This window comes from Spinacia oleracea, chromosome 3, assembly GCF_020520425.1.
Source record: "Spinacia oleracea cultivar Varoflay chromosome 3, BTI_SOV_V1, whole genome shotgun sequence".
NCBI lineage: Eukaryota > Viridiplantae > Streptophyta > Magnoliopsida > Caryophyllales > Amaranthaceae > Spinacia > Spinacia oleracea.
Window position 1 is genome coordinate 159,307,731 of NC_079489.1, and position 18,293 is coordinate 159,326,023.

The 18,293-nt window shown below is 32.0% G+C and overlaps 2 protein-coding genes and 1 non-coding gene across 5 annotated transcripts; 1 reads left to right on the forward strand and 2 right to left on the reverse strand.

Moving 5' to 3' along the window:
• The first annotated feature begins 119 nt into the window (after positions 1-119).
• On the forward strand, positions 120-5,644 carry LOC110806183 (glutathione S-transferase T1). 2 transcript variants are annotated; one of them, XM_056841115.1, is made up of 7 exons: positions 120-1,007; positions 1,117-1,190; positions 2,143-2,203; positions 3,057-3,110; positions 3,283-3,362; positions 4,103-4,308; positions 5,388-5,644. In XM_056841115.1, the coding sequence occupies exons 1-7, from the start codon at positions 943-945 to the stop codon at positions 5,616-5,618; spliced, it is 771 nt and encodes a 256-aa protein (XP_056697093.1). In that variant the 5' UTR covers positions 120-942; the 3' UTR covers positions 5,619-5,644. The 2 variants fall into 2 exon arrangements, with proteins under 2 accessions (XP_056697093.1, XP_056697094.1); XM_056841116.1 differs by having other exon boundaries at positions 4,112-4,308.
• On the reverse strand, positions 5,555-17,343 carry LOC110806169 (agamous-like MADS-box protein MADS2). 2 transcript variants are annotated; one of them, XM_056841110.1, is made up of 10 exons: positions 17,125-17,342; positions 16,178-16,265; positions 16,018-16,079; positions 14,258-14,357; positions 14,065-14,106; positions 13,471-13,512; positions 12,548-12,750; positions 6,816-6,972; positions 6,646-6,729; positions 5,555-6,024 (listed from the first exon to the last, which is right to left on the reverse strand). In XM_056841110.1, the coding sequence occupies exons 1-10, from the start codon at positions 17,307-17,309 to the stop codon at positions 5,722-5,724; spliced, it is 1,266 nt and encodes a 421-aa protein (XP_056697088.1). In that variant the 5' UTR covers positions 17,310-17,342; the 3' UTR covers positions 5,555-5,721. The 2 variants fall into 2 exon arrangements, with proteins under 2 accessions (XP_056697088.1, XP_056697089.1); XM_056841111.1 differs by lacking the exon at positions 14,065-14,106 and having other exon boundaries at positions 17,125-17,343.
• On the reverse strand, positions 11,266-11,338 carry TRNAK-CUU (transfer RNA lysine (anticodon CUU)). Its single transcript has one exon. It is a non-coding gene; the product is annotated as a tRNA-Lys (tRNA).
• Positions 17,344-18,293: the final 950 nt, after the last annotated feature.

Sequence of the window (18,293 nt, forward strand, 5' to 3'; positions counted from 1 at the left end):
GTTTGAGGCAAGTTGGCAAACTAGACTTGAGTTATTTCTTCGTGATTATAGAAAGGTGCAAACTTTCTTCTAATGTAGCCTAATGTGCTCGAATTCCATTGAAAAAGTCAAGATGGTTGTTTAATTGATTTGATTTGATTATGAACATTATTATAAACATGTTATGTAATTACATATATAGTTCAACCAAATTGAGCTTCACTTACTCTAAATGATTCAACAAAAGTGAAAAAAACTTGTTCAATAATAAGTCCATTAGTTTGACACTGCGTTGATTGCCTTTACTGGTTGCTTGCTGACCCTTGCTTTTCTGCTGACTATGGACGTGGTGATTAAAACCTTTAACTATTCGGCCAAATTTAAAATTCAAAAATTGTACTTTTAACCGCCCATTCTTTTAGATATGTAGTTTTATTTCGGTTTTGTTGCGAGTGAGATGCTTCGACTTCTGCTAACTCTCAAACCGGAAACTCTTTGGGTTTCTTTTTTTACTACATAATTTTTGGTGTTAGGACCCGATTCATTCACCCTTAGGGCTAATCCGGATTCGGGGCGAGTTCTGGTGGATAGGTTTCAGTCCCCTCCCAGTTGTTCTCCCTACCAAGTTCAGCCCCAATCACTGCTAAACCAACAGACAATTTTTTTTTATAAAGAATTATTGAAAATTCGAGTATTCGGTTCATTTCTATTTTTGATAAATGAGAATGATTTACGTGCTTTAAAAAACTTGGAGATCATCTTAATATGAAAACCTTTCTTCTTCCTTGTACTCTTCCTTTCCCCTCTGTATCAATGTGCAGGGTCGTGCAGAGCAAGCAATGCCGCGAACGTGCTATCCGTTGACTCCAACTCGGTCCACTCTATACCCAACATGAGAGAGCTAATCACAGATTAATTTCTAGCTAATCATAATTAATCAATCAATCAATCTACACAGGAAATATGACTCTCAAAGTTTTTGGAGATCGAATGTCCCAACCTTCTCGAGCTGTCATTTTATTCTGCAAGTAACTCATTATTATCTCTTTCTATCTCCTCATTTTCTGCAATTCTCTTCAATTTGCTACTGAATTGGGGTTTTTTTAAAACCCGATTTCCATGAATGTTCTATTGCAGGGTTAACAATATCGAATTTGAGGAGGTTACGATTGATGTTGTCAAACGTCAGCATTTATCTCAACAATTTGCAGGTAACCCTTTTGTCTTTCCAAATTTTGATGATTGAGTTTATTTGTTATTTTTCTTCTTACTTATTCGTTCGTCTATTAGATAGCTTGAAAGTGCAATTTCTATATGGGATTTTTATTGGCACAAGCATGGAACATTTTAAACATTTTAGTTAAGTATACGCATTAGGTTGATGCATATATGCATCAAATATACTCCCTCCGTCCCTTAATACTCGCACCGTTTTGACTGGACACGCTTGTCAATGCATAACTTTGACTACCAATATATTTAACTACATATTATAAAATCTTATAAAAATATTAATATTTGAAAATATATATTAAGATGAAGCTAACAATATATTATATACTAACATTTGCTTTCATATACTAGAAATAAAATAGGGTCAAAGTGAATTATTTGAATAGTGCAAAAAGTCAAAACGGTGCGAGTATTAAGTTACAGAGGGAGTAACTAACATAGCAGATAGTTCTCCTAACTATAATTATTTTATTTGTAAATTGTCATCTACATTGGAAGTGAAAGTAATAGTAAATTAGCACAAAGGGTATCAGTAGAAACTAGGAAACATCTTCCTATGCATGAGCTTGAAGGATTGTAAAATCATCATTATATACCAAGTAATGGATTATTAGCTATAATTAAATAATCAAACCCAACTTAGCATGTGTCAGCCCAATTTCTCTGTTAGTATTTTATGGGGTGCATAATAAGAGTGCTTCATTTGTTTTAGAATAAGAGTGAAATGATAAATATGGAGTTATGGAGTATCTATCTTAGCTACAGTATTGTTTAATTTTGTTGGAGAACTCTACTTGCTGTTTATTTTACCTTTGATTGCCTTAAGGCTTAAGCCCTGCTTGTTGTGTTGATCTTTATATAACAATGTTGGCTCTTCTTGAGTCCTTTAATTGATGTTATCTCGCTCATTTCGTGATCACCATAACTCAGAGATAAACCCAATGCGACAAGTTCCTGCAATAGTTGATGGAAGATTTAAGCTGTTTGAAAGGTAATTCTGTGATATTTGTCTCGGACTTGTTTGGTCTCCATTTGAGGATTAGAAGGTCATTTCATTTCATTTCGCTTTTTTGTTTATTTTTTTGTACTCTTGTTTAGTTGGCATACTCTAGTATTATTGGTATTCTGATACAAGAAGTCTCCTCTAGTTACTTAATGACTAGAATGACTCAAAGACTGTGTGCTGATAGAGTGTCCCATAATTAGAAACAGAGACTTGCCTGAGGGCATTTGTCAAATAAGTGAATATCATAATTTTAATTAAAGCAACAAGTATGAAAAAGGAAATTTCCCCTCAAAAATCAACTTGTGCTGAAGCAATTCTATTGTGGTGTGTCTTGTTATAGGGCACTCGGATACCTCCTCATAATGCGTCCACAAATTTTGACTCTTTCCTCGCATTTTCCCAATGACTTTGACGGATTGACATATCTCTTATCACTTTTTTTTCTTCTTGATTTTTATATATTTTCTAGCTAGAATGGTTTAGTATGCAAGAAACACCACCATGGCACCATATGATGCTCATTGTTAGAGCCTTAGAGGTATTCCTGCTTCACCTATTCATTCCAAGTATCCCATTTTAGTTCTACTCAACTTGAAACCTCAAGGGTATTTCTCTATGTTGCTATTGACGTCTTTTTTAGTTGCATCCACCAAATCCATGTTACCAACAAATAGCATTCCCAAATATCTATTGATGGAAGTCAAATTATCTATCTGTGATGGGTGCTAAACTGCGGATTCTGTGAAAACTTCATAACTAGAACATAACATATAAGCATCATTTAGCTTATTTCTTGTTTATTGGATTTGACTGACCATTTACCTGAAAATTTCTGCAGTCATGCCATCCTTATCTATCTTTCTTGTGCATTTCCTGGAGTGGCGGATCACTGGTGAGAACATCCCTTACCTTTTATAAAATTTCTGAATGGTCCTTTTATACAGTACTATCATTTAGCATAATGCTGGATTCCCCTCCAGTTAGTTATCTGTTATGCACCAATCTATAGTCCACAACTCATCATTAATCTAGTCATTGTTGATCATCTATGTATGTTACTCAAGGTATCCTGCTGATGTTTCCAAGAGAGCGAAGATCCATTCAGTGCTGGATTGGCATCACTTAAATCTACGTTATGGAGCATGTACTGCACTTTCCTTTTCTGCTTTCCTGACCTTTAAAATAAGATAAGTTCTGCTGAAAGCTTGACGAATCACAAGAATAAATTATGGAATAAATTATCAGTAATTAACTATGACTATACATACTATAAACTGGAAATAGTTTCATGACATGGCTGGTAGCTTCATGCTATTCTCTTCCGCAATTTGGATTATACACCCGGGTGCACAGTGCTCATTGTGCACCCTGTTGAACATTTATTGAAAATCTAATGAACATTGAGAACGATTTCAATGTACATGTACTAGCGAAATATTTAAACTATATGTTCTATGGATTTGAACTATATGTTCATTGACTATATGTTCTTTGTGTATGAACAATATGTTCTTCGTATTTAAACTATATGTTTTTTGTAAAACAGGGTGCACAGTGAGCATTGTGCACCCGGTTGTATAAACCATATTTTGATTCTCTTCCTTCCCAACCTTAGATCTGTAGTTGTGGCTAATAGCCCCAATTTTTTTAAGCTTACATTTTTTTAAATCTTATTCCTTAATTTGCTAACCTGGTACTCAGACTCTCAGAGTCTCAGGTTTTCCATTTTCCTTTGTAAACGTGGTTTGAACTTTGAAGATTTACCTAATTAGATTTCTAGATGCGGTTATACAGGATATGCAATCTTGATTTTAACGTCTTTTGGCCGATTTAAATGAAATAATGTTTTACATGACTTTTTTTTTTTTTTTTCTGCTTATCCAGTGAAATATGTTTTACATACTACACTTGGCCCAACACTTGGAAGACCCTTAAATCCTGGAGCTGCTGCCAATGCGAAGAAAATATTGGAATCTTCGTTGGCAAAAATCGAATCAGTTTGGCTCAAAGGAAGTGGAAAGTTCCTTCTGGGTAGTTACCAGCCATCTATTGCAGACGTTAGCCTTGTTTGTGAGATCATGGAGTTAGAGGTAAAGAAGTTTTAACTCTTTGTCAACATTTTTCCATGTTTTTTTTCTTAATCGTGTAATATAAGGTATCGTTGAACTAGAGACTTTTAAGAGTGAAAAAGGAATTAGGCCAAACCTAATAAAACAGTTCTGTTATGCTCTCTGGTCACTAACTCACTATTTGAAGCAGTCAACAGCGTGTTAGAAACACTTCATTTGATATTTTTATAGTAGCATTATGTTAAACTCAGAGAAGATTAAGAGAAAACGGCTTAGCCTTTTCGTATATCGATATAACATTATTTATATTAAAATGTACACAACCCTAGCTTATACCACATAAACTCCTCAACTTAATAACATTAGGAAACTTTACATAATATGAACACCGGAAATATATCTACAATATAATTCCTGTTAAATCTGGGAAGAAAGATATGCAGATGCTAAGGTGCTTGGAAAATAAGTGCTACCTAAAACAGTTGAGAAAATGGTCATTGGAAAAGGAGAGATTATTATTACTCCCTCCGTCCCTTAATACTCGACCTATTTTGACTTTTTTCACTATTAACATAATTCACTTTGACCCTATTTTATTTCTAGTATATGAAAACAAATGTTAGTATATAATATATTGTTGGTTTCATCTTAATATATATTTTCAAAATATTAGTATTTTTATAAGTTTTTATAATAATGTAGTTAAAGAAATTGGTGGTCAAAGTTGTGCATTGGCAAGTGTGTTCGGTCAAAACAGGTCGAGTATTAAGGGACAGAGGGAGTATCTGTAAGTGAGCAATATGGTGCTCAAAAGTCAATACTAATTACTCCATCTTTCAATGACAGTTTATTATTATTTATTATTAACAACTATAATACGTATTGTACCTTTATGAGTGAAACTACTAACCATAGTAAAGCTACGTTTATGTCAAATGTAGTTTGATCATCAAACTTAAAGGGGCAATGATACTGATCACCACCATTTTGCCTCTAATTGACAAAATGTTGATAACTTGATATATTACTTTGGAGTTTAAAGATAGTGCTACTGTAAAAGTAGATGGTAGAGTTTGACATTTAAGTTTATTTGGTTTTAGGTTTTGGATGAGAAAGATCGTTTTAGGATATTGAGTCCATACAAGAAAGTTGGAGTGTGGATTGAAGCAACAAAAGCTTCAATGCAGCCCTATTTTGATGATGTTCATGGGATTCTGTACGGATCCAAGGAAAAATATCAGAAGCAAAGAGAAATTGCAACTTTGCATTCAAAGACAAGAAGGTTGTTTAATTGGTTTGATTATGAACATTATTATAAACATGTTATGTAATTACATATATATATAGTTCAACCAAATTGAGCTCACTCACTCTAAACAATTCAACAAAAGTGAAAAAAAGAAAAACATGTTCAATAATAAACAATGATAATAATTAAGCTAAGAGCCAAAAGTCTTTCTGACGCTTAGTGGTGATCAAATATCCTCCTACCCTTTTGCTCTTTCTTCTTACTGCAACTGCCATACAACTTGCATTTTGTATGCAATACTCCACCATTCCGCCACCACCAACGCCACCGGCAGCCACCTTGTTGGTGGCCCATAATAGTAACAGCCGCCATGTTGTTGACAGCTTCTTTTGGCCCAAAACTAATAAGGACACCTCTTGTTTTCTTGCCTCTTCTACTATGGTGGGTCCCTTTTCTTTACCTTGTGCCAATTTTACCTCCACTTTTACCTATAAGTTCCATTACATCAAATTATAACAAATTCATGATGCTTACACAAAAAACATTATGGTAAGTGTAAATGTAAATGTAGCTAGTATTTAAAAAATGAAATACTTGTACTAGTAATTATTTTTTATTAGGTAAGAACAACAGAATTTATAGAACCAATGTATCACAAGTTAGCCAGCTCAGCTACATAGGTATACGTTTGAGCCACTCCCAAGCATTTTATAGATGATTGGGTTCGACCCTATAACCTCCAATACTCCAAGTCACAAGGTAAATTTCCCACCAACTTGTATTGGTTACTTGTACGGAGTACTAGTTAATCAATAGTGTACACCTAAGGGTATTACCGTGATTTTATATGTAACACACACGTGGTATTATCTACCTAGATTAGACTAAAGATCTGTTCTATTCACCTTATTTCCATTTGTTTTAGAAAATATAAGTTCAGAAAAGTTCAGATAAGTTCAGATAAGATAAGTTTAGGAAAAATAATTATTATCGAGTATAATTTATAACTAATTAAGCTTTGATAAGTTTTGATAGATTCAGCTAAGTTCATGTAGATAAGTTCAGAAAAATAAACAAAAATCAGGTGAATAGAACGAACTCTAACTCACCTCTGGTCTCTTAGATTGACAAGTCTTCTTCATAGAGTGTAGTAACTCATAAACCTTTGATGACATCTTGTTTCTCGTATCATCCTTTTCTATTAAGACAAGTAAATTAATTAACATTACTCGTTTAAATTACATTATCAACGTGATTATCGATAAACTACAATACAAACCTTGATTAGTAGTGTTGGTGTTGAGCTTGGCAACATAGAGAAGAACAATAAGATCATGATTTTGAACCGTATGAGTAAGTGTCCATTGAAGAGCAATTTTTGCCTCGGTGCTTGAATCAACCACCACCATGATTTTCCTCCCTTTTTTTGCATTTTCCTTCAATAATTTCCCAGATTCTTCCTCAAACTTGGGATGAATATGATGATCACCATTGTTATTTTCTCCAACTTTGTCATTCACATTAGTTTTCTTAACACTACTTGGAGAACTTCCTAATTTATTTTGTGTAGCAACCTTAACTAGTGGCCTAATTCTATTAACACACATTGTTTGCAATTTTTTGCCTCCATTTTTCCCCATTTTTTCCCCCTAAAATTTTAGAGATGAAGTGCAAATAAGGAAGAGAGTCTCGGAATCTATTTATTATATATGTGTGCAAAACCATAGTGGTAGTTAAATTTAATGATAATCCTTCTATTCTTTTAATTAAGGGAACACTTGAAGTTAACTTTTTGGCGCCCCGGCCCTATGAAATACTTATACTACCCCCTTTTAGGACATAAGGTTATAATATACTACCTCTATTCCAATGCTCTTTACGCTTTGGAATATGTGTCCAAAGTATGAAAACTTTGACCGTGGATTCCAACTATTATATACATCAAAATGTTATCAGGTAAGATCTTGTTAAATTGGTCTCGTTATGTATTTTCAAAATATCAAATTTTTATAATTTTTTCATATACGGAAATGGATATATAAGTCGTTGAATATTGCGTTGGAGTCCGTGCAAATAGTAAGCATAAAGAACATTAAGGAGCGGAGGTAGTATATAACTACATGTATCAAATATTAGTAATTTAGATAATATTTAATGTTCATATACTTATAATGTAACCTGGCCTATTTATATAAAATATCATACACGTATCGAGTACATACATTAAATGAATAATAATGTGTGTCCTAAAAATGAGTCATACATTTGCTTTATTGCTTATTTCTTTTATTACTTTATCCTTTTTAGTTAATCTATTTAATTATGGACAATGATAGAGTAACCCTAAGGGTTGCTAACCCTTTAAATATTGAATTATGATTGGTTACAAATGCATTGAAACTCACCTTATAACACTTTCTCTCTCCAATTAATTACACTTATATATTATTTTATGTTATATGTATCTTAACCCTTAGGGTTGCTAACCCTTATAGCTAATTAATTTATTACGTAAAACTATATATTTTTTGGCGTTGGCTTAAAGTTATAATATTTATAAATATATATCAAATATTAGTATTTTACTTTCCCTCAAAAAAAAAAAGTATTTTACTTATAGTACTTAGATAATTTTTAATGTTCTTATAGTGTAGTAATACTTCAAAATATAAAATTACAATATTCATATAAAATATCACACAAACATCGAGTGTATACATTACTGAAGAATGTTGTGAAAAGTGTGAGTCATACAATTTCTTTTTTCCTTTTATTAACTTTTTCCTTTTTAATTAATCTAGTTAATTATAGCTACTTAATTACAAGTTTATATTTTGTAGTTATTGGCTTTGGTAGCTATCATTTGGTTCTAAGTATGTTCTTTTATTTTTTCATGTGGGGTTAAAGTATAAAGTCTTTAACGTGGTTGCCATCAAATTGTAGGGCCAATTTGTCTAGTGACCTTTTCTAGTTTGATTATTCTTTCTCGAGGCTCTAGCCCTTAACTCCATTTTAATTACATGATTTCATGAAAAAAAGGGAGATCATTAGTGTAAAAAAAGTTTACTCAAACAAGGGAATAAAGGAATATAAACGAGTTAAGATTAGACAACACTTTTTTTAAAAAAAATTAACAAGTATCCACTTCTATACTTTTGTTAATGTCTGAAATAAGTAATTATAAATTTATTTAATTTATAGAAAAAATAAATGAGTTTGGAACATGTACTACATGCCGACATAAAGCAACTATCATTTCACTTAATGAAACAATTTCATTTAATAAATTTAACCATATAAATATAATCATTTGTCATCATCAACAGTCCAGAAAAAGATAAAATGGTTGATTATTATTATTATTATTATTATTAAAAAAATTAAAGAAAAGAAAATATGAGTGCAAAACAAGTTTAAATAACAATAATTATCTTGAAACATTAATGATTAGACATAATGTGGAGGTTGGCTTTAAAAGTTTTTATTTTTTGTTTTATTGGTGGGTCTATATTGTTTGGTGATCAATTAATTATCAGTGTTTCTTTTTATTTTGACAATAGAATGAATCATTAGTGTTAGTGTTAAGCCAAGAGTCAAAACATTTATGCTTTGGGTAACTGTTTTAAATTCAGCCTAATTGACTGTTAAGTACTACTCTCTCCGTCTCTTTTTATTTTTCACGTTTGGCATTTTGCACGTATTTTAACGATTCATTAATGTGCATTGAAATTCTTCTAAGTTTTTCATGTAAACGATAAAAATTACGTTTATTTATAATGTTTTCACTCTTATCAAAATTCTGATATTGGAAAAATGAAAAAAAGTTAATGTCCCTTTGGAAAAGTGTGAGAGATTAAATGACCCAATGGATTTAATTGGTTAATATAATAATTGGACACAAATTTTGATAGAATATTAAATCACTTATATGATAATATAAAAGGAAATGTAAAGAATATTTTGGCACACCTAAAAAGAAAAACGTAAAAAACAAATAGAGACGGAGGGAGTACTTCATTTGTCTGGTTTAATCGTGTGCATATACTCCTTATATATATTGACTACTCCGTATTGAATTTTTATTTATTTACAAAGATGACAAGTAAATAAACAAGGACCTTGTTCTATTTACTTTAAACATTTTCTCCCCACCCCATCCCCACCTCTTATTTGCACTAATTTACAGAAAATATACTTCCTCCATTTTTTTTAATTGCACCATCTGTGATTTCACGTTTGTCAATGCACTATTTTAACTACTAATATCTCTCATTATACATTTTAAAAAAATTATAAAAATTTGATAATTTGAAAGTATATTTTGAGACGAATCTAACAAGATCCCGCATCAATATATTTTTCCTTACATATAAATTACAAAAAATAACTATATAAAAATATGTGAATATTGCTAAAAGCAAGATGGTGCAATTATTAAAAAATGGAGGAAGTAGTAAATTCTTCATCCCAACAAAAAGAAAAGGTACATTCTTCAATTTAAACAACTTTTAGACAAGTTATTTTTAATTATAAGTAGAAAAACCCTCAAAATCTCAAAACTTTGACGGATGTTGACTTGCATTAATATATGGGCCAAACGTTTCCCTCAACAGAAATTTTATCAAGTCCAAATTGTAAGGGCTTGATTTTAACATGATATTAAACTTGTAAAGGCTCAAAACAAGGCCCATGTGTAAGTGTGTAAAAGTGTAACCCATTTCGGCCCATTTAACGCTGCTATTTTAGAGTAAACCCATTTAACCTATACAACCTATTTATTCTATTCAGCCTGTTCACCTACTAAGATTCACAGCTCACTGCTGCCTCGAGGTTGTTTTTTCGCATGTCTGATATGTGTGGCAACATACATATTAACTAAAATACAAATAGCTAAAAGACAAAAATGGAAGTACCATTCATGTTAAAAAAAAGTACCATTCTGTAAAAACAAGTACCATTATGTAAAAAAAATGTACCATTTTGTTTAAACAAGTACTGAGTACCATTTAATTTCTTTTTTGTCTTTTTTCCTATTTTGTCTTTTGTTCTGATATGTATTTGCCCATACATATCTGATATGCGCAAATACTTCCTCCTGCTCCCTTCGCCCCTAAAAAATTATCCTATATCTCTTTTATGAGGTGTCTTTTTGTTTGACTCATACCTTATAGTTAATTTTCTGGTTATAGTCCACTCTACCAACCCATATGCAAAATTAATACCACATATTAATAAAGTAAAATTTATTATAAGGAACACTCTTTTGGACACGAAGGGATATGATCGCCCTTTAAACGGGCCAAACCTAATAAGCTATACCTTCCTTTTAGTACACCCATACGCGTTTACCGGATATTTTTTGCCAACTCCAAATATTAACCCTAGAGCAGACGTAGATTTTTGCCAATAACAAGTAGCCTACTCTTATTAGACCTGTCAAAAATCAACCCTATTCAAAACCGAACCTAAAAAACTTGAACCTTTATTGATAATACTTTAACCCTTGCTAGATTAGTATTACTGAATTGACAAGAGAGAGAGCAATGTCAACGAACTGTCAAGATTAGCATGTGCCTATTTAATTGATAAAAACAAATTAACATTTAATAGAAAGGTACTTAATTTTATGTATTGTCAAATCTACCCATTACCCATTACCCATTGGATCTAACTCTTTGTACTTGGTATGTTTTTATAGTTTTATTTGTTTATACAAAAAAACAATTTTACGCCCACCGTGGGGCTCGAACCCACGACCACAAGGTTAAGAGCCTTGCGCTCTACCAACTGAGCTAGACGGGCTTTTTGTTTATCACCCATTAGTGTGATTTCCATATATATTAAGATTGGTTCAAATTAGAATTTAACTTGAAGAATCTCATTGAAACTGGGCCTCCAGCCTTCCAAGTTCCAACCATCTGAAGTTAGAGATGGCTGTGGGGCGGGCCGGCCCCGAGGCCCACCCCAACACAAAAAACATGGCCCGCTACGAGCACAGAGTCGTGGGCCCGTCCCGATCCTATAGCTAGTGGGCATGGGCCTTAATTTGAAGTATCTGGCCCATCACGACCCAACCCGATGCAAAGTGGGCTTTACATGGTCCGGGGCCGTTCAGACCCACAGTCTGTGGGATCGGCCCGAAGCCTAACCCGACCGGCCCACAACCACTTTATACCAAGTGCTTCGTTTGTCTCTAAAAGATTGTCCATATACGTAGTTGTCTCATGCCTAAAGGGAAAGTGTAGCAAGTATGAGAATGACCGAAATATGCGTGTTGTTAGTAATTAGAACGGAAGAAACAGCAAATCGCACTAGCTTTATTAAGCCCGAATAAAGCTCGTTTAGCGCGAGCTCGAGACAATTGGATGCTTAAAGAACAAAACTCGAACAACAAATTACAAAGCTTGGCCAAGCTCGAACAATAAAATCCTTGTCAAACTTAACTCGGACAATGAAGGTAAAACTCAGCTCGTTTGCAGCCCTACCTATATGTCTAAGCTAGGCATAATTGTAGTATTTGTAAAATAAATCTTGTAAAAATAAATTAGAGTATAAAATTGCACCAGCTTTATTGAGCTCTTATGTACTCTACCTTTTAATTTAGTTGTAAGGGGTCCTAAATCCTAATTGATCACTTATTGAATTACATTCTGTTACAAAATAAATATGCCTTATTCAGCCTTTGCTAGACGTACGTACAATACATCAATACAAATATAGAATACATGAATACAATACAAAGTTCATTTGTAATTAAATTAAATTAAATTAATCATAAGCTATATAGGCATTCTTATACTAAATGCATGATATATGTATCAAAGAAACCATACTGGTTTAAAACCATTATTGTGGTTGTCTTTACTAGTTGAAGCTGCTTCGTTGTTCAAGTGTTCTTGTGTCACTCCATTATTAATATACCTGTATTTGCAATTTCCGAAATAAATTAAAGGAATTAATGGAAATTAATTACTCATCAAATTAATTAAAAGAGTAAAGAGATGATTTTACCTTGAATTATCGTTGCATTGTAACGGCTGAAAGAAACCTTCGCCAGCTTGGCGAACATAAGGTGTATTATTATTATTATTATTGTTATTATTATTATTATTATTATTATTATTATTATTATTATTATTATTATTATTATCCCGTGCCTCTGCCTCATCGACATCCCATTGTAGCCTCCTAACCGCTACACAAGTTTCTTCCAACTACAACCCATGTAAAATAAATATGAATATGATGTAATATTTCCTTTAAAAAAAAGTAAATGATGCAATAATATTGGAACAGATGATCGATGAAGTGTATAGATATACAAAGTTAATTTAATAATGTATGATCCATGGATATTAGAATGTTGCATGATGCATGTGTTTAGGACTTCAATTCTAACAAGGTGGCCGTACGTTAAGTTAGCTAAGGGTTGCAGGAAACCTAATGTACAAAAAACAGATTCTCGATTTAATTTAATTTTGAGGACTATGGTATGCTCATGCTCTAATGTATTTCCTCCGTTTCTGAAAGTTCTTTACGCTTTGGAATATGTGTCAGAAATATGAAAACTTTGACTGTAAATTCTCACTATTATATACATCAAAACGTTACATGCAATGTAAGATCTTGTTAGATTGGTCTCGGTATGTATTTTCAGAATATCAACTTTTTATAATTTTTTCACATACGAAATTGGATATATTAGAAGTTAAATATTACATTGGAGTCCGTGCAAATAGTAACTGTAAAGAACTTTCTGAAACGGAGGTAGTAACTTAAAACACTTTGTTAACTCTTGATTATATTGCATGTACGTACAATTAGATGTAGCTAGCATTGTTTCATTCTAGTAATAGTAATAACAATATGAAGTACTACTACAGTACTACAGTACTACGTACGTAATAATTTAAGCATGCTTATATAATTTGTACCTTTGCCTTCAAAGCTCTGTTAGACTCCATCAACATGGCCTCCTGCATCATTAATCAAGCAATATATCCTTAAAAAAGACATTGAATGAATTGTACGGAGTATTATGCTAAACTAGTTTTTACCCCGTGCCATGCACGAGTTTCTTAATTTAAACATTCTGGTACATTATTTATTTATGTAATATAAAGTAGGATACGCAAATTTTGAAGTAATAATCAAAATGTGAAGCATTTGGAGTATTAAGAAATTATATTTGGAATGTGAAACAAATAAAATTATTTTTGAAATAAAATGAATATCTAATTAATTAAGGAGGAGATTGAAAAGGATGAATATAAATTATGATTTAACAAAAAATAAAATAATATAAAATAGATGACACGTGGCAGAGATGACACATGGCATCACTTCATGCAAACATTGTGTTTTAAAATATTAGAATAGATTTCCTTCAAACCCTAATCCGGCCTAGCTTGTTGGAGTAATTTAATTGTACGTATGTATACAACACATTGCTTAATAAATATATACTTGTATGTATTTAAGACCAAGATAAAAATATGCAATTAATTAAGCAACAAAAACAGGAGTACCTTTCTTTGAAGATTTGCAAGTTGGTCAAGCATAAGTTGGGTCTGCAAATTATATATTAATACAAAATGTAGATATGTTAAATTAGTATTTGGGTCGATTTTCCTAAAAAATAATAAGTTGTACGTCATTTGGAGTAACTAAGCCTGTTAATTGTTTTGATTTGGTAAGTACGTAACGACTGAAAATGAAAACCTTAGTTGATCTGATTTGTTTCAAGGATTTGTCTAGTTGGTGCTCGATCTGCTCTAGTTCCTTGATACTCAATTCCACCAAATCCTCCCCTAGAAGATTCCTGCATGTCAATTTATCATATCATATCATATCATATCATATCAAATTGACCTTGATTTCAACCAAGTTACATATTAGTAAGAAGATCAATTCATGTTAATTAAGGTGTGTCCGAAATCAACATATGGTGTACCGTGTACATACTATACATTATATAGCTAGAATGTTCCACTTGATTATGTCACTAGTCGATGGTGCACTAAGACAGATGGAACGTACATTTTAACTACTGTACGTATCATCAGTCCCTAAAAAATTGCCCCATAACGAATTTCACTTTGTTGATATTTGAGTGTATATAACTGAGTAAGTTGTGCATACTCCATACACCAGTTATACTACATAGAGAAAGCAAGTGGGAAAAATTACAGAATACAAAACAATCTTTTAGAGACGAATAAAAGTCCGTATGATCCATAAGTTGACACGTATTAACAGCTAAGTTTGACAAAGAGTTAAAGAAAACAGGTAGTTAACCAAAGGAAATAAAACGTAATATGCAGATCGAGTACAAGAGTACTATCAGTGGTGGTAACGATGAGCAATTAACGTACGAGTAACGACCCTACCACTCATTTGCGAATATCAGACCCGTACACCACTCAACAGTACACTTGTCACTTCTTTCTTGTCCATTTTTTTTAATTATACGGATCTAGCTACAGGCCTACAGTAGTAATTACACAAGTTTTAAAAATTAAATATTAAAATAAATTAAAAATATCAAGTTATAGAAAGAAGAAAAATCAACACTAAGCTTGCATAGTTGCATAGTTACATCCATCCTAGCCAAGTCTCAAACTTTATCTTTATGTTTACGCGAATTATATGCGTCGGACCCTCAACGCTCCGATACAGTACAGACATTTCGACACTTTATTTCGACTTAAATTATGAAAAAATTATAATTTAGCTTAATGTTGGACTATTGAACACGTACCAGTGGGGTCCGACGCTAGTAATTAGTCTAAGTAACATAGTTTACATATAGAGAGACAACCCGCCCAATAACCCCGACGCCCTAATCCTAGCTAGCTAGTTCAAGCCCATTCTCGAACTTTACCTAGTACTCAATATGTTTGTTTCAACCCTAATAAGAATTTAGAAGGTGGACCATGGTGCACCTTAAAAACATTAGTATATAATTGAAAGAACTTCTGATTACGAGAAAAGAACATGAGTATTTTGTTTATTTAGGTTTTTAAAGTAAAATAATATATTATTTTTATAACAAAAAAAGTGAAATATTATATCGCATGTTCTTTTGCCGTAGTGTCGTGCTCTTTTGCTTATGCACATATAATATGTTCTTTTGGTGCACCATGTTCTATGTGCACCACGGTCCATAGTCCACAGATTGCTACCCTAATCCATAGGACGATGGAGTTTGAATGATAATCCAAAAGTAAAAGTAAACACAAAAATATAAAAGGAGCTGAGTAAACGTATGTGTGTTTTTTTTCTTTTTGGTGTTACCATCCGGCTCACGCTTAGGGCAAATCCGAATTCGGGGCGAGTTTTGGATGGATAGGTTTCAGTCCCTTCCAAATTATTGTTGCGGGAGATTTAACACGGATCTTGCCTACCAAATTCAACCTCAATCACCACTGAACCAACATACAATTGGTAGTAAGTTAGTAACGTATGTTAAGATTACTGACCTTTGTGTGCGCTGCAGAATATCCACTTTGGTTTTCAACATGAGATATTCCTGGTAGTTCTTCTGCATATATATTATATATTCCAAAATTAAATGCCATACAACTTGCATTTTGATTAAGTGGATCAATATATAATTATATACTAAGCTAATTAAGCTACCTCGTTATTGTTGTTGGAAGATTGAGTTGTTCCTGTTTCGAGTGAAGCATAGCAACATCTTTGGTACCTCTCCAATGTTTTCGCCATACTATTATTAATCATTCACATCAATATCATTAGACCAAACACCATACAACATCAGTTAAAAGTTACACTTCTTACCATCTTAGACCGCTATAACTTATTGAATGTTACATTTTTTTATGTACATTCTCTTCAAAAATTACTCATTTATACTCCGTAGATGTATTGGGATAATTCTTCCCTTCCCAACTTAAGCCTCGGAAACAAAACAAAAAAAAAAACTAGGGAAATATTGTTGTAGGTTGAATAATCAAACTAATCATGAAAAAAAATGATTCTTTTAATTTATGTCTTGATTTCCAGATATAGGGCTTTAAATTGAGAAGGTTGTTGATCTTATATTAACAAAAATTACACCCTACTAAAAGTAAAAACCCGAGGTAATTAACTCTCGCACCACACCCTAGCTAGTTAAAATTTAAAATAATTATATAAACAGTTTCAAATTAAGTTGATATATCATAATTAATTAAATATGAAAATAATCTCTATAAAAACTATCCAATTTTTGTACGGAGTAAAAAATTACAAATTATTCAGATAGGTATCATCGCAGGGTTTATATATATGATATATCCCTCTTGGATCTGGCAGTTTTAAATATAATGCAGTGTTACAACTTTAATTAATTAATTAACAGGAAATCCACAAACCTAAATCAAGATCTTTAATTTTAAATTAAACTAGCACAACAATCAAGATGACATATATTATGAAGAGATTAATTGGTTGAATATTTTTAATCCTTATTGTAATTCGGATTTAGTTGTTACATATATTATACTTAATTAATTAATTACGAAGTAGTGCTAATTTTATTTAAAACAAAAAATACAATGAATATTAATTAAGTGATAAATTACCTGTTTGAGCTGCAGAATTCATAGAGTTTACCACGGCTAGAAAAGATGATGAGAGCAACTTCAGCATCACAAAGAACAGAAAGTTCATAAGCTTTCTTAAGCAAACCATTCCTTCTCTTTGCAAATGTTACTTGCCTATTTATTTTGTTATCAATTCTCCTCAATTCTACTTTCCCTCTTCCCATTTTTTTTTTATTATTTATACGTATATATATATATATATATATATATATATATATATATATATATATATATATATATATATATATATACTACTATAATAATAATATATCTAAATATATTATATAAATAAATATATGCTCAAAATTAATAAGGAAAATAAATAAATAAATAATGAGAGAATACTAAAAGTAGGTTTTGCTTCTATGAAAACACTTGAATTGATCTAGCTAGTTGAATGTAGATAGATAGAGAGAGAGAGAGATAAGGTCTAGCTTGAGAGATTGTGGGTGAGAGAAAATGGAAAGGTTTTGTTACTATAGTACGGATTACTCCTTAATTAGTAAGTGGCCTACTTTTCTTATCTCTTGAGACTCCTCTTGAGTCTTGACTTCTCTTAATTGACTTGATCTAAAAATAAGTATGAATACATGTACAAAGTATAAGATTGGAATTAGATGCTACTCTAATATTTTCCTTTCTAGGGTATGAGAATATTGCCGTTGTTAGTACTTACTCGGATATAATTTATTACATGTACTCGGGTGTACCTGTTAGTTATAGATCGTGTTTACTATTTACTATTATACGATTGTGTTATGTCTAAAATCTAAATTGCTTGCTCGGATACAACTTCTTACACGTACCCAGGTGTGTTGTACGCGTACGGAGTAAAATATGACATTTTGTGTGTTTGTGTTTCTTGCCTACACATGTTTACCAAGTGAATTCATATTTCAAGGCTCTGGTTTATTTACTTTATTTTCACTTATTCTAAGAAAAACAAGTTAATGAAATATAAGTTTTAATAAGTTCAGAAAAAATAAGTGAAAATCAGGTGAATAGACGTACCCCAAGTGAAAGAATCCCTTATTTGAACATTAACAAACTAATTTATATTGTGCAACTGATTTCGAGTCTAGCTAACTAGATATGAATTGACTTTGGCTCACCTCATGTGAGTAGAACACAATTTTGTATTCTCTCAC

Bases quoted from the DNA above. Each gene is read 5' to 3' on its own strand.
- LOC110806183 (XM_056841115.1), top strand. From the start codon at position 943: ATGACTCTCAAAGTTTTTGGAGATCGAATGTCCCAACCTTCTCGAGCT. The intron at 1,008-1,116 runs GTAACTCATTAT...GTTCTATTGCAG, and splicing joins GCTGTCATTTTATTCTGCAA to GGTTAACAATATCGAATTTG. The intron at 3,363-4,102 runs GTACTGCACTTT...CTGCTTATCCAG, and splicing joins AAATCTACGTTATGGAGCAT to TGAAATATGTTTTACATACT.
- LOC110806169 (XM_056841110.1), bottom strand. From the start codon at position 17,309: ATGGGAAGAGGGAAAGTAGAATTGAGGAGAATTGATAACAAAATAAAT. The intron at 16,080-16,177 runs GTAGCTTAATTA...ATATATATGCAG, and splicing joins CTTCCAACAACAATAACGAG to AAGAACTACCAGGAATATCT. The intron at 13,513-14,064 runs GTACTCCTGTTT...TTAATGATGCAG, and splicing joins TTGCAAATCTTCAAAGAAAG to GAGGCCATGTTGATGGAGTC.